Source organism: Scophthalmus maximus, chromosome 13 (genome assembly GCF_022379125.1).
Source record: "Scophthalmus maximus strain ysfricsl-2021 chromosome 13, ASM2237912v1, whole genome shotgun sequence".
In the NCBI taxonomy this organism is placed as follows: Eukaryota; Metazoa; Chordata; class Actinopteri; order Pleuronectiformes; family Scophthalmidae; genus Scophthalmus; species Scophthalmus maximus.
In genome coordinates this window covers 20,699,320-20,712,819 of record NC_061527.1, presented here as the reverse complement: position 1 = coordinate 20,712,819, position 13,500 = coordinate 20,699,320, and the positions used below count along the sequence as shown (strand labels likewise).

Here is a 13,500-nt window from a genome sequence, read left to right as displayed (position 1 = left end):
ACACGATGTTCACTGTCACTAGTTGTCTAGTAGTAGCATTTCATTGGCCAGACCTCCCCCTCCCTTCAGAAAGTCTTTCAACTCATACGACCAACCATGTCGTGTTTGTTCCGTGCGCGCCAATACGACCAAATCCACCGTAAATTCCTAAATTAGCGCCTCTACTGGTGACAGGAGGTACGCCACAAATATTTTACGCCTCACAGCATCGTGGGTTCCGTTTGCCACCCGTCTCACATCTCATGCATAGATCAAGGTGTCCGGCCGCAAATGGCCGGCGGGCCGTAGTTTGCGCATCAGTAAATAAAAACTAACATAATAGTTTGGAGTTGTGAACAGTGAGGTACATTTTGCCCATAATCCCATTCATACGTTTTGAATGCATGTGTAGTTTTAACATCTAAATGCGTTCTGTTTTTAAAACGTCCACATCCGTGTGTGTGAGACTGAGACAACAGCGACGGAAGAGGAGTGAAAGCTCTGACAGACCATAACGTGATGCAGTCGGAATAGTGAATTCATAGTCACGCCGGAAATATTCCTCTCCATCTAGCTCTGTCTTTATCCTTCCCCTGTTTGCTCTCTATCCACCATCCTCCCTACATCCATGCTGTTTTTTGTTTTTTTATTCCACACACATCCCATTCTTTCAGCCACCCCTCATTTTCTGTACGTCAGCCCCTTCTGTCTTATGTTGTTCCCCTCTGTATCCACCTCTAGGTTTCTGTCTCCTCTCTGATCTCATCTCTTCATTTTCTCTAACAAATTTTCTCAGTCTCATGGCCGGACACGTCGACACCAATTTCTGTAGATTTACACAACTAATGCAAACCACCAAGGTCCTGAAAGCTTAAGCAGCTCAATGACATTCAGCCATCAATGACACATAAGACTTTATCCTGTTTTTCTTTTTTACACTTGTGACATGCCAAAATGCCCCCCCCCCACTCAAGCTTCTTAACCTGTAAGGTCAAAGCGATAGTCAGCCCCTGCGACATTTCTGCGGTCGGTCACCTTCTGTGATAATGACATAGAAAACCACTGATCATCTGTTTTTCCAATGTCTGCACTCTTCCACATTTTGGGAGGATTTGCAGGACTGGTCGTCGACCAAGATTCTTCTGTCCACTCCTCTCAGAAGAGAGAACATTGTCTGTGGAGTCAACATAACAGACATTGAGACTGACTCTATATTGAACAATCTGACTCCGCAAGCAAAATTCTTTATCCACTAATCCAAATGAATGAAAATGAAACGGATGTTTCTCTGTTTTTAAAAGGGACTTTGTTGAATATTACCTGAGTTCCTTAAAGCTCCTGAAAAGGAAACAGGCCAAATCGCTCCTCAGAGCTTATGATTCTTTGAAAATATTTGAAGACTGACCTCTATGACCTCTTATGCGCTCAGGGAATCTACCTTTCATTATTATTCGTGTTATTATTATTTTATTTTAGCATGATTTATTTTGCATATTATTTATTTTGTGAGGGTTAATATTAAGATCTTAATGCCAAATATTCTGTATATGATCTTTAGAAATTCTGCGGTCGGTTACCGCCATCTAGCGGTGCATTGAAGAAACTGCGGTGGCACCAGTGTAGAGTTAGGAGGGAGCCAGGGCCAATCAGCTGGTGAGCGGGAGAGTCTCGACGGACCACTCCAATTGGCACACAGACGGTCACATGACTAACCAAGACAACACCAGCAGGCTACTTCGGCTGATCCAGTCGAGTTAAAGCCCCCCTGAGTAAACTCAACCTAAAAATGTCTTTTAATTCGGTTCCATTGCAATCCTGCCTTCTTCCCTCCGTACACGCGGGATGCCCAGACAAGCAATCGCCTAGAGAAATATGTGTAATAGTGGAAAAACTACTGCTTCAACGGCATATTTTAATAAAAACATACTATTTGCTGGTAGCATTTTGCAGGTGCCTCTTTACTACTACACTAACTATTCATTTGAGTGCAATATGTTTAACGTTACAGTACAGTCAGACTTGTTTGAGTTAATGGTCTTAGTAACATCACAAACACAAATAGCCCATTTAACATGACGCTATCATTGTCCCGCAGCCGGTGGCGGTAAAGCAGCAAGTAAACATGCTACAAGTTTAGCTCCGGTGCTAGCACGGCTGCCACCGCTGACCACGTGACAGAGCGGCGGCCCCTTCGAGCCCCTCCCTCCCTGGCACAAGTTTAGGTTGGTCAGAGCATTTTTCGCAGCTCCGATTGGTTAGTGGTCGGGGGCGCCCGCTGTCTGATTGGTCGGAACGAAAGCGGGGAGGTCCGGTTCTTTCGAAGCGTTCTTCCGGCTTACATGTTGGGGGAGAGAGAAAAAAAAAGGAAAGACGAATGGAAAAAACTGTAATCAACAAATCGACCATTGCATAGTAACTCCGCGATACGGTAACGTCTGCACACACGGGCATGGGTTGGGTTGTTTGCGCCTGTGGAAGTCTGCGCCGCTGCGCTCTCTAGAAAAGTCCAGGGTTTGTCATGAGAAACAGGCGGCAGCAGGGTTAGCGATTCTAACGTTAGCCCGCGGCTAGCTGAGCAGCAGGCTAACAAGGTAGCCTTTTTTTCAGTTTTAACATGACCGCTGACGTTACTCCTGACCACAGTGTACGTTATTTGACTGGGCGAATTGCGACTCAAGAGCCGCCCTGTAGCTGCACGTTCATCTGACATTTGATGAGCCAACGGTGCGGTTGTTGTGGGATCACTTTTGTCATGTTGTTGAGACGTCCACGTCAATCGTACGTCCGCAAGATGTTGTCGTGTTTTGCTTTCAACCGAAAATGTATGCGCGTCGATTTTCTATCAGCACAAGTTGCTCGGTGTATTCGAGCCGCTCCCGGCTCCGGTGATAGCTGGCAGCTCTGTGTTAGCCTGGTTTTTTTTTTTGTATTCGTGCCCCGTAAAGGGTTAAACAGGAAGCTCTTCATTGTTGTAGTCCGCGTACATGCTCGACAGAAGGGTTACAGTTAGTAAGTGACTTTCGATCGTGATGCTATCTCCAGTGTGTCTGGTGTTGGATTGAATGTGTCATTCTGATTCTGTTGTAGGTCTTTAATAGTTTAAAAAAAATGAGCTCCCAGCAATTCCCCCGACACGGGCTGCCTCCCTCCAGCGGGGGAGCGCCTCAGATCCCCGCTGCTGGAAACCTCGTGTCCATCAATCAGCCGTCAAATGCTCCAGGTAACTCACTGTCTCTGATCAAGACTAATGCAGAGGAAGATATATAAATATATATATATATATTTATTTTAAGTCAACGCCTTTTTCATTAGCTGCAGATGGAGACGGCGGTCGGGATTCTGAGCACGGGCAGCAGGACCATCCACCGGCTGGGGGAGGGGGCACCTTGGCGTTCAGAGATGACAAGCAGGAGACCATGGTGGTCAGACCGTACCCCCAGATGCAGACGCACGGCCAGCCGCAGGCCGGGCCCCAGGCCGTGCCCATGCAGGCCGGCACACCCGTGACTCTCCCTGCCCCCCCTGTCCACCTCCCGCAGGGCCAGCCTGCACTCCTCACCGAGGGACAGATGAAGGTGAGGGTCATGTCAACTGTTAACACTTTATACATACTTCATATATGTGTAAATATGCTAATATGTGGTGTTGCTGCCATGTCCCATTGTGAGGTGAATACAGTTTAATGTCACTCGTGTCAACCGAGATCTAATCGCTGTCTGTGATTGAGAAATAGTAAAGAGCTTGTGCGTTTGGTCAAATTTATTCACTAATGCTGTGGTGTAGTAAAGTTTGTGTCATGTAAGATGATCTTTTTGGAGTTGAAAGCTTAACTGGAGTGATTGTTTAAAATATATATATTCAGTGTTTGTCTGATCTACAGAAGTCATAGGTTAAGGGATTTAATTTAATGGTTAGACAGTCAGGTAGGAAAGTTGATTATCTTTATTGTTATGTATATAACTTATATACAACTGCTCAAATATTGTTTAATCAAAAACTACTAGTTTCAGAGGTGCTGAAACTGGAATGACTTTTTTATTCATTTTTTTATCATATTTGCGACTCACCAATACAATTGACTCTAAACTTTTATTTCCTTTTGCAATTTGTTGGTTTCAGTAAACAATATTTTAACAGCACGCAGGGCCTAATAAATGAAATGTTTGTTTTTTTCATCTTTGTTTCTTTTAGGCCGTCCTTAAGCCCCAAATGCCAAGTCGTCTTATTGCCCCAGCTCCAGCCTCAAACCAGCCTCACATCCCCATACCCCCCAAGGTGCCTGCTCACATTACTGTCACCCTCGAGAGCAGCATTGCCCCAACCCCATCTATTCCCGTGGCGACCATCAGTGGTCAGCAGGTGAGTGCACTGTACATTTTGCCGTCAGTTGACGTGTGTCTGTTTTCTGGCTGATTATTTAAGACCCCGGCCATTTTTTCGTTGTTTCAGGGTCACTCCAGCAACTTGCACCACCTGATGCCAGCCAACATTCAGATCATTAGGGGCAGCGCCCCTGCACTGCAGATCGGGACCCCTGCCGTCCCCCCACAGACCTTCACATCCCATTTACCCCGAGGTATACGTGATGTAATAACAGGTTTTGATGTTTGCTCCTCATTGAAACAGTTATTTCGTTTACCGTAATTTGTAGCAGTGCATCTGTCTTGATCTATGTACATTTTTTCTACCCCTTAGGGGCTGCTGCAGCAGCTGTAATGTCCAGCTCCAAAACAGTCCTACGGCCTGCCACCGGAGCGAGTGGGGGTCCCGGTCAACCCACAGTGCAGCACATCATCCACCAAACCATTCAGGTACACCTGTTCTTTTATCTACAGAAGTGTCGATGTGTGATGTTGCGTTGGGCATTTTAGAGACATTGCGTGCAACTAACTGTGTCATCTCTCCCTCTGCTCCCAGTCACGCCCTGCTGTAACAACCTCCACAGCTGTGCTTCCAACTGTGGTGGCAACCTCGGCAACCAGGACTCAGTCCCCAGTTATCAGTCCAGCCATCACACACTCGGCAGAGGTGGCTCATGGGTAGGTAGCCATGAAGATGCTGCATGCAAATATGTATGGAAAAAAATTAACACACCTGTTCATTTTCGATTTCCTGCGACGCAGACGAATCATCTGATGTCTGTTGAGCGACGTGACAATGTCAACAGACTAGAACAGAGAGGAGATGCCTGTGATTTTATAAAAAAAATGTTACGGCTGGGGAACTACTCTGTTGTTACTGCATGGAACATGTTATTTAACATTATCCTTAGGTTATGGCCTCAGAGTGGTTATACTCTTATCACGTTGTTTCATTCAAAGGATGATTAGAGGCCGGAAAATGTGAACGTAACATGTGTTTCACAAGAAAACGAGAGGGAAAAGCCAGAGAAAGTAAAAAGAAAATACAAAGATTCTTCCAGTCAGTTGATACTTTAAATCATTTTCTTTGTGAAAGACTCACAAAACTGTATTAAACAGTATAAATGACACAGTTAGGTAATGGGAGTTCTTAGCCAGATCTTAACCTGTATTGTTATCACCATTGCTTCTAGAGATGCTCCTTGTACTGACCATTCTGTGGTGATGTTTTAACGCACTTAACAGGTCACTCATGTGTTTTTGTTTTTTTCCTCTTTCAGGCGTCCAGGGCTGACCCTTCACCCGCCTCCAGCCAGCGTCAGTATTCAGAGGCCTCAGACGTCCCGCGACACTGCCACAAGGATCACACTGCCCTCACATCCTGCGATCGGGGCTCAGAAGCCCCAGCCTCCGCACACGATGACACAGGTTACTGCTTGTTGACGGCAGCCTGCTGAGATAATGTCATTTATTATTGTGACTGATAGCTAATAGCTCTCTTTCCCCCCCTTCACAGAAGCCCATCTTCAGTACGGTGACACCAGTAGCTGCAGCAACAGTGGCACCAATCGTTGCCACGACCGTGCCGTCAACCACCACAATAGGTATTGCCCTTTTATGTTATTATCTTTTAACTGGACACAGAAGCTTATGTTTAACTAAAGGATAAAATCAAATCATCTGCAGTTCAGTTCAGGCCGCAATTTTTACCCGATATCACTAATTTGTTGCGTTCATGTTTAGGCGCTGTACCACACACCCAAATGAACAGTAACACTATTGTCACCATGACGATGGCCTCACACTCCTCTCACGCCACAGCTGTCACCACCTCTGCCATCCCCGTTGGTGAGTTTGACCTTTTGTCCTTATCGTTGGAACTCTGCTGTTGTGCTTCATACCCGAGAGGTTTAACCTCTTAACCGGCCTCGTGTGTTCACAGCTAAAGTGGTCCCCCAGCCCATCACCCACTCTTCATCCCGTGTGCAGCCTGACTACCCGGGGGAAAGAACCAACCTCATCCCCATCCCAGGCCACCGGTCGTCTCCTAACCCTGTCACCATGGAAGCAAGGAGTGACAACAGGTGAGCGGGATGTTGGTGGATGTTGACTTTCATACCCAAAAAAACCCCCAAAACACAATTTAAAAAAACATTTTGAGAAAGAGCTTGACTTTTGACATTCAGCCATTTAGTTTAGAGTTAATAGTGTGGCAAAGATATCGTATTCTCAACATATGTTGATCTTTACAGTAACTAAAAGGAGATTTGCACAGTGACAAGATTACAAATTGTGTTGTAGGTCAGTATAGATAGATAGGTGGATGTTGAGAAGAATATTGGTAAAGATTAGTAAATAGGAGAGCCATATCTTGTGATTCTTAGGAAATGATTTACTAACCCTAAGTGCAGATAATTTTATTCATACATCTTGTTTTGTTTTTTAAGGCCTTCTGTGCCAGTGCAGTTCCAGTATTTCCTGCCGGCCTACTCCTCCTCATACCCCCTGACACACACCTACACCCCCATCAGCAGCTCTGTCTCCACCATCCGCCAGTATCCTGGTAAGCCCCTCGGACCGTTGTTGTTTTATCGGCAGTCACAGCTCAGAGCGCGGTCACGTTACATTTCAACAAAGCTTAACCGCATCATCCCTGAAAAAAGAATGTGATGTCCTGATTTTCATGCAAGAAATAAATAAATACTGATTAGAGCGATCAGTGGGGCTGCAACTAACAATTATTTTCATAATCGATTAATCTGACGATTATTTTCTCGATTAATCGATTAGTTGTTTTGTCCATAAAATGGAGAAAAATGTGGATCGTGTTCCCCAAATCCCAAGATGATGTTTTGTTTTGTCCACCACACACACCAACGATATTTTGTACCCTGTCATAGAGGAGCAAGGAAACAAGAAAATATTCACATTTAAGAACCTGAAATCTTAAAAACTAAATTTTTAAAAACTACTTGAACCGATTAATCGATTATCAAGATAGTTGGCGATTCATTTAGTAATCAATTACTAACCGATTAACTGTTGCAGCTCTAACGATCATACTATTAACAAAGAAATATTAATTCTGACATATGAATCTGCAGCAACAAGATGGAACTAGCAAATAAAACAGCAAATGTACACTGACAATTAAGCGTTGGCTTTAAAAGAAGTGAATGGGAAACACAACATAAATTTGTATAAATGCAATGTGGCTTTAACTATTGTGGTAATTGGTAGATAATGTACTATATCTATGTATTTATCTATAGAAGCTTGGACTGTGGCATTTTGACATTTTGGTAAAAATCTGCCTGACTGCAATTTGGGTGTGAAATGTGAAACTTAAAAGTTGAAGACGCAACTTGATAACATAATTTCCTAATTTAAAGTTTGTGTTCTCTCCCGACAAGTCACTCCTCAAGCTCCGAGTTCAGCACTGCCCACACAGCCCGGAGTGGGCGTGGCCACCACTGTCCATCTGAACCACATGCAGCTGATGGCGGTCGATCGGCTTGGTCTGCCCTCGGCACAAATCAGCACCCAGGGGATCCAGCCGGCGCCACTCGCTGCGCAGGGCATCCAGCAGACACCGATAGGAGTGCAGGGCTTGCACGCGTCTGCACCGATCACCGCGCAGGGAATACAGCAGGCGCCTTTAGTTGCTCAGCAGCAGCAGCAACAAGCGCAGTCTGAAGCCAAGCCTGGTCAGTAGTGAACAGACACTGTGTCATAGTGTGAACAGAGTGGTGGGCTGTCTGTAACGCATGCTTTGTTTCCTTCAGGGATCGTTCTGGCCGACGGCTTCGTAGCCAGCCCAATCAGCAGCACGTTCGGCAGCACCCAGCCTGTAGCCACCATGGTGCAGGCACACGCCCAGGGAGGAGTCGGAGGAGCCCCCACCCTGGTCTCCTCCCCCAGACCCAGCATCCTCCGCAAGAAGCCTGCTAATGAAGGGTGAGTAAGACAAACCCGCACACGAGACACCGGGCAGAGGTTTAGGAGAAGTATATGAATTCTTGCTCTCTTCCATAAGGTTTGTTCACAGATTAAGCCAAAATTTGTAAGTTGTTCATATCCCCGGGTTATGAGCGGTCAAGTTGGTCATTGTCTCCAATCAAAGTGTGTTCTGATTCACATAAATGTTATACGACAGTAAAAAGAAGAATTTCATACTGCTGTCAAAAATCAGCAGATGACACCATAAAGCATAAAATAGTAGATATGTCAATATTCAACTGTCTGTATTAGAAGTTCTGAAAGAAGTTGATCATATTGTCACAGTTGCCGAAGAGAAACACTTTACTTTGACAGAAATTGAATTGTTTTATTGAAATGAGATGCCAACTAAAATAATATTACACCAAAGGTGATGTTTCACTGAATTAGAAAGCCCTCATAATTCACTTGCACATGCCGCTCAAGAACAAATCTGATTCTCCAAGCGCTTCTTGAGGTCAGTCGTCCTTTTTTCCTGCTAAAATATACAATTGAATATAAAATATATGCAATAATTGTCAAGGCGTATCTATTCTGGATCAGCACACACTGCAGCGAACATAACCCTGAACCAATTTTTAAAACCCTGATATTGAACATTACTTCATGCGAGTGTCACTGGACTTTTAGAACTAGGCTTTTCAGTGGCACATGGCTTGACACCTACTTTTTTACTGAGGAGCACATACGCTACTATGTGTTCAAAACTTTAGTAGCACACAAAGGATTTTAGTAGATTTTAGTAGCGCAATGAAAACATGAAATAATGTGTTTTTTATTTATGAAGACACTTGCAAAAGCCCAATGGGTGGCCGTGTTGTTGCCGTGTTCTTGCCGTTGTTCTTGCGTTTTCAACCTTTTTGTTGAAAGAAGAAAACTTTTTTGATAGCACACATGCTACTGAATAGAATTCACAGTAAACACTCATATTTTGTAGTCGCAGATGCTAGTAAAATGGTAGCACTGTCGAGCTAGTGGACAGATTCTTGAAATGAAGGTTGACATAAACCTGGCAATTTGAAAATGGACGGCTTAATGCTTCCTTTGACCAAACACACCCGGCCCCGTCTTTGTGTGTTTTTAGCTGCGTTCGTAAGAACCTGATCCCCGCCCAGCCCGGCGAGCCCAGCGGTGGCAGGCTTGAGAGTGGTGTGAGAGGAGCAGGATCTCCCCGACCTGCAGGGTGAGCTCCTGTCCAGTCGATCACATCCTGTCGTTTATGAAGTCCTGATGTGAGCCTGTAAACCCTGACACCTCCGACTCTCTTTCTTTCAGCGTGAAACCCAAAGCCGAGGTGCACATGGCGGTGGCGCCCCCTGTCATGGCTGCCGTAGAAGCGCTGCCTTCTCAGGTAGTAGAGCAGCAGTTGCTGTCCTCTAATGCCCAGCACCTCGCCCAAGCCATCCCTGCCATGCTCGCCACGCCGGGACCTGGGCCTCCCTCTCAGCCCTCCACTGTCCTCTCAGCTCTGCCAGCAGCCATGGCTGTCACTCCACCCGTCCCCGCGTCAATGGCCAACACCGTGGCCTCCCCCACGCAGCCCGCGGCCAGTAGCACCGCGGCTTGTGCCGCCAGCTCCACATGCCCAGATGTGAAAATAAAGCAGGAGGTGGAGAGCATGGACGCCCAGCAAGGTGAGCATGCAGCATGTCTGCCTTCTTCTCACCGGTGAGGGGGGAAAAAAGAACGAACGCAAAGAAAAGTCTTAAGTTAACGATGTGCGCTTCTCTTCTCCCCGCAGATCCCAACGCAAACTCGTCCTCGGCTCCAGCGCTCACCGGCCAGGCCTCCATCCTGAACACTCCCGCCACAGGAGATCTGATCCCGGGGGCCTCCCCGAGGAAGAAGCCCCGCAAGCAACAGCACGTCATTTCTACAGAGGAGAGTGAGATGATGGAGACCAACAGCACGGATGAGGAAAAGGCCCCGGGCAGGCCCATCACCGGCAGGGCTGAGAGGTGTGAATCTCCACCGAGGGAATATGTTGGTATGTAATGTATCTACTGTCACAATACTGTCACTGTTGATGTCAGTGTGTTGTCGCCTGTCTAACGCTACTCTTCGTCTCTTAGATGAAGAAGGAGTGCGCTATGTGCCGGTCAGGCCTCGGCCACCTGTCACCCTTTTGCGGCACTATCGTAACCCCTGGAAAGCTGCCTACCACCACTTCCAGAGGTACAGCGATATCCGGGTCAAAGGTCAGTATCTTAGTTCCGTACAGGCAAAAATACACATATATTTTTATAGAGCTAGTCGCCTTTTCTCTCTGACCTAGGTTCCTTTGTTTCTGTCACAGAAGAGAAGAAGGGCACCTTACAGGAAATGGCCAATCAGAGGGGAGTGGCATGCAGAGCACAAGGCTGGAAAATCCATCTGTGTGCGGCACAGCTCAGGCAGCTGGTGAGTGCCTGATCCTTACCTGCAAAAATATAACTCATCAGTATCGATAATCTCAGTGGTTCATTCCAAATTTTCAAAAGGTGTGACAAAAAGCAGTGTGTTATTATGATTACGTGTTATTTCTGTTTAGGTTTATGTTACAACATGACTGTCGTATGACACAATAAAATCCACATTTTAGCAAACATCCAGATGAACAGAATTAATTACTGTATTCTTCATAACTCGAGGCAATAGTGAGGTGTAGTTGATGAAAAGAAGAAACTTATTGAAATTCAAAATGTTGAAACCATTAAAATTAACTTGATTCTCTTTCATATTCAGAGATTCTGTGTAGAGAATAAAATCACCCTTGTGCACAGTCTCTTGGTTTTTGAAAAATTGTATTCATTGATTTGTCTCTAGTCGAGTTTGGAGCACGACGTGTACGGCCGGCTTTCCACCCTCCAAGAGGGCCTGATCCCAAAGAAGAGAGCAGGCGCTGACGATGACCTCCACCGAATCAACGAGCTCATACAGGTACGGTCGCGTAGAACCACAGACGTTTCTCAGCACAGTTATAACAGATATTTTAAATGTCTCGTCCAACCCTGCACTTTTTTTCCCGCCATTGAAATGCAAAATATGAACAATAATTTTTTTAGGTCGCAGCAGCAAAACACTGCGCATAGCCCCATAATATCGGCCAATATGAGCCTTCCACAGACACATCACCGCTTATGATTACCGATATGAAATCTTTTATTCTACAAAATAAACAATGGTAAATAAAAAAAAAAGTGGATTGACGTTTACATATGACTCTAAATGAATTATGTTTTTTTTCTTCGTTCAAGTTCTTTATATTTGGTTGTATTTGTGTTTTTATTAATAGCATTTCTAGTTATTTCTGATGAAGTTTATGGTTAAACTAAAATATCACGCCTCAATTACATGTCTTTGTCATAGGTTTGATAACGACATCTTAGGAATCATTGACAGATTAATAAAAACAAACATATAAATATATATATATATATATATTGGCCGATGTATCGGTATTAGAAATCGTGTACCCCCTAATATCGATATCGGTAGGGCCCTAGGACATGCAGTATATGTACATGAGAGTATCAGTCTTATGCCCTTTGAACATGAGAGTAAATAGATAAATGATGTTCTCAGATAAGCAGACACCCACACTGCAACCAAAGCATGAGATTGACTTCATTTTATACCAAGGCAGTTCAATTTGACTTATTTTAATTTGTCCCGCTCACTGTTGTGTCTAAGGAGGCTAAGCTCGCTGCTTCATTATAAAAGCTGCTCTTTGTTCCCAAATCGTTGTCTTGTCTGTCAACAATCCTGCTCTCCCCCCCGGTTGAAAGTTGTCCGTGTGTTTGTGTCTTCAGGGCAACATGCAGCGCTGTAAGCTGGTGATGGACCAGGTGACCGAGGCCAGAGACACCATGATGAAAGTGCTCGACCACAAGGAGAAAGTGCTGAAGCTGCTCAACAAGAACGGCGCCGTCAAGAAGTCAAAACTGAAGCGCAAAGAGCGGGCATAACCTGGACCTTCTCCTCTGGCGACCACCAACACCACCACCACCACCGTCCCCTCTCCGGAGGGGTGGTGGGGCGAAGGAGCTGCTCAGACATCGGTGCTATGATTTGCCGCATACAATCTCGCGCCCCCTCCCTGTCTGCCAGAGAGCGGACAGAGAGACGTGACAGAAGGACTTTCAATAAAGACACAGCACACACACATTGAGCGCGGGACATTGTAGGGTGCATTAGAGAGGCCAGCTGGACGGCCTTGTCACTGTTTCCCTCCTTTTTTTTTGAAGACCCCAGAGAACATTTTTACTTACTTAGTTCCTGCAACTTCCTCTATGACAGTATTTGAAGCTGGCGTGTCCTTTTAAAATAATAAATAATTGGCACTAAATGCAGGTGCAGTAAATCCCCAAGTGACAAAAAGAATTTCCACCCAAGAGTGGCATTGACCGGCATCATTTCTAAGGAGTCCTTTTGCAAACAGTGTGTTCAGACGAATCTCAGTTGTGCTCTTTTCATCAATCTGTGCCTTCATTTTGTCAGTGTTCATGAATCTGACGGGAACACGTGAAAGCGGTTTCACGGTCGAGAAATTCAAAGTTCGTCAAAGACAAGATTTGGGCCAATTTCACTGCGTCCCTCTTTTCTTTGAATGATTACTGTACTTATCAGCCCCTCAGTTTGGGTGTAATCTCAAGGATAATGGATACTTTCATGGGTCGAGGGGGGGAAAGTACTAGAAGGAAACCTACATGCGATCAAATAGAATTGATTTAACGTCCGTGAATTGTCAACTAGCGTCTGAAAGTATAAACGACATTCTGCCGAGTTAACGTTACATTTAGAACTGCCATGAATCATCCACTTACCTCAAAGTGAAATCGATGTCATGGCGGTAATAACATACTTTCATTTGGTGTTCAGAAGAGAGAGAGAGCGAGAGCGAGTGTCCTCGTGCGATCAGGACGGTGGATCGGATTCATGTAAATCACTGTAAATGTGCTGTCGGTTTTTTCCCCATTGACCAGGTTCTTTTCAAGTTTTTGTACTCGATGAAACATTTTTGTGACCGTGTGACGTGCGCTGCTTCGTTCTGCTGAGTGTAACGTTTATGACGTTATGAGATGAAGTGAGCCTGAAACGTTCAGCTATTGTACATTGTTTTTTTTTTGTCTGTGTAATTATAGTAAAGATACTTAAACAATACAAGTCACTGTTCTTTGTC

The 13,500-nt window shown here is 45.1% G+C and overlaps 1 protein-coding gene across 3 annotated transcripts; it reads left to right on the top strand.

The window, feature by feature from the left end:
- The first annotated feature begins 2,260 nt into the window (after positions 1-2,260).
- sap130a (Sin3A-associated protein a) lies at positions 2,261-13,484 on the top strand. 3 transcript variants are annotated; one of them, XM_035648041.2, is made up of 21 exons: positions 2,261-2,407; positions 3,067-3,199; positions 3,292-3,554; positions 4,171-4,338; positions 4,429-4,555; positions 4,675-4,790; positions 4,897-5,018; positions 5,621-5,768; positions 5,857-5,944; positions 6,084-6,188; positions 6,283-6,424; positions 6,788-6,903; positions 7,754-8,047; positions 8,126-8,297; positions 9,424-9,522; positions 9,615-9,973; positions 10,081-10,326; positions 10,412-10,537; positions 10,636-10,739; positions 11,145-11,258; positions 12,131-13,484. In XM_035648041.2, the coding sequence occupies exons 2-21, from the start codon at positions 3,088-3,090 to the stop codon at positions 12,284-12,286; spliced, it is 3,177 nt and encodes a 1,058-aa protein (XP_035503934.1). In that variant the 5' UTR covers positions 2,261-2,407; positions 3,067-3,087; the 3' UTR covers positions 12,287-13,484. The 3 variants fall into 3 exon arrangements, with proteins under 3 accessions (XP_035503934.1, XP_035503937.1, XP_035503935.1); XM_035648042.2 differs by lacking the exon at positions 2,261-2,407 and adding an exon at positions 2,448-2,570; XM_035648044.2 differs by lacking the exon at positions 9,424-9,522.
- Positions 13,485-13,500: the final 16 nt, after the last annotated feature.

Bases quoted from the DNA above. Each gene is read 5' to 3' on its own strand.
- sap130a (XM_035648041.2), top strand. From the start codon at position 3,088: ATGAGCTCCCAGCAATTCCCCCGACACGGGCTGCCTCCCTCCAGCGGG. The intron at 4,791-4,896 runs GTACACCTGTTC...CTCTGCTCCCAG, and splicing joins TCATCCACCAAACCATTCAG to TCACGCCCTGCTGTAACAAC. The intron at 5,769-5,856 runs GTTACTGCTTGT...CCCCCTTCACAG, and splicing joins CTCCGCACACGATGACACAG to AAGCCCATCTTCAGTACGGT.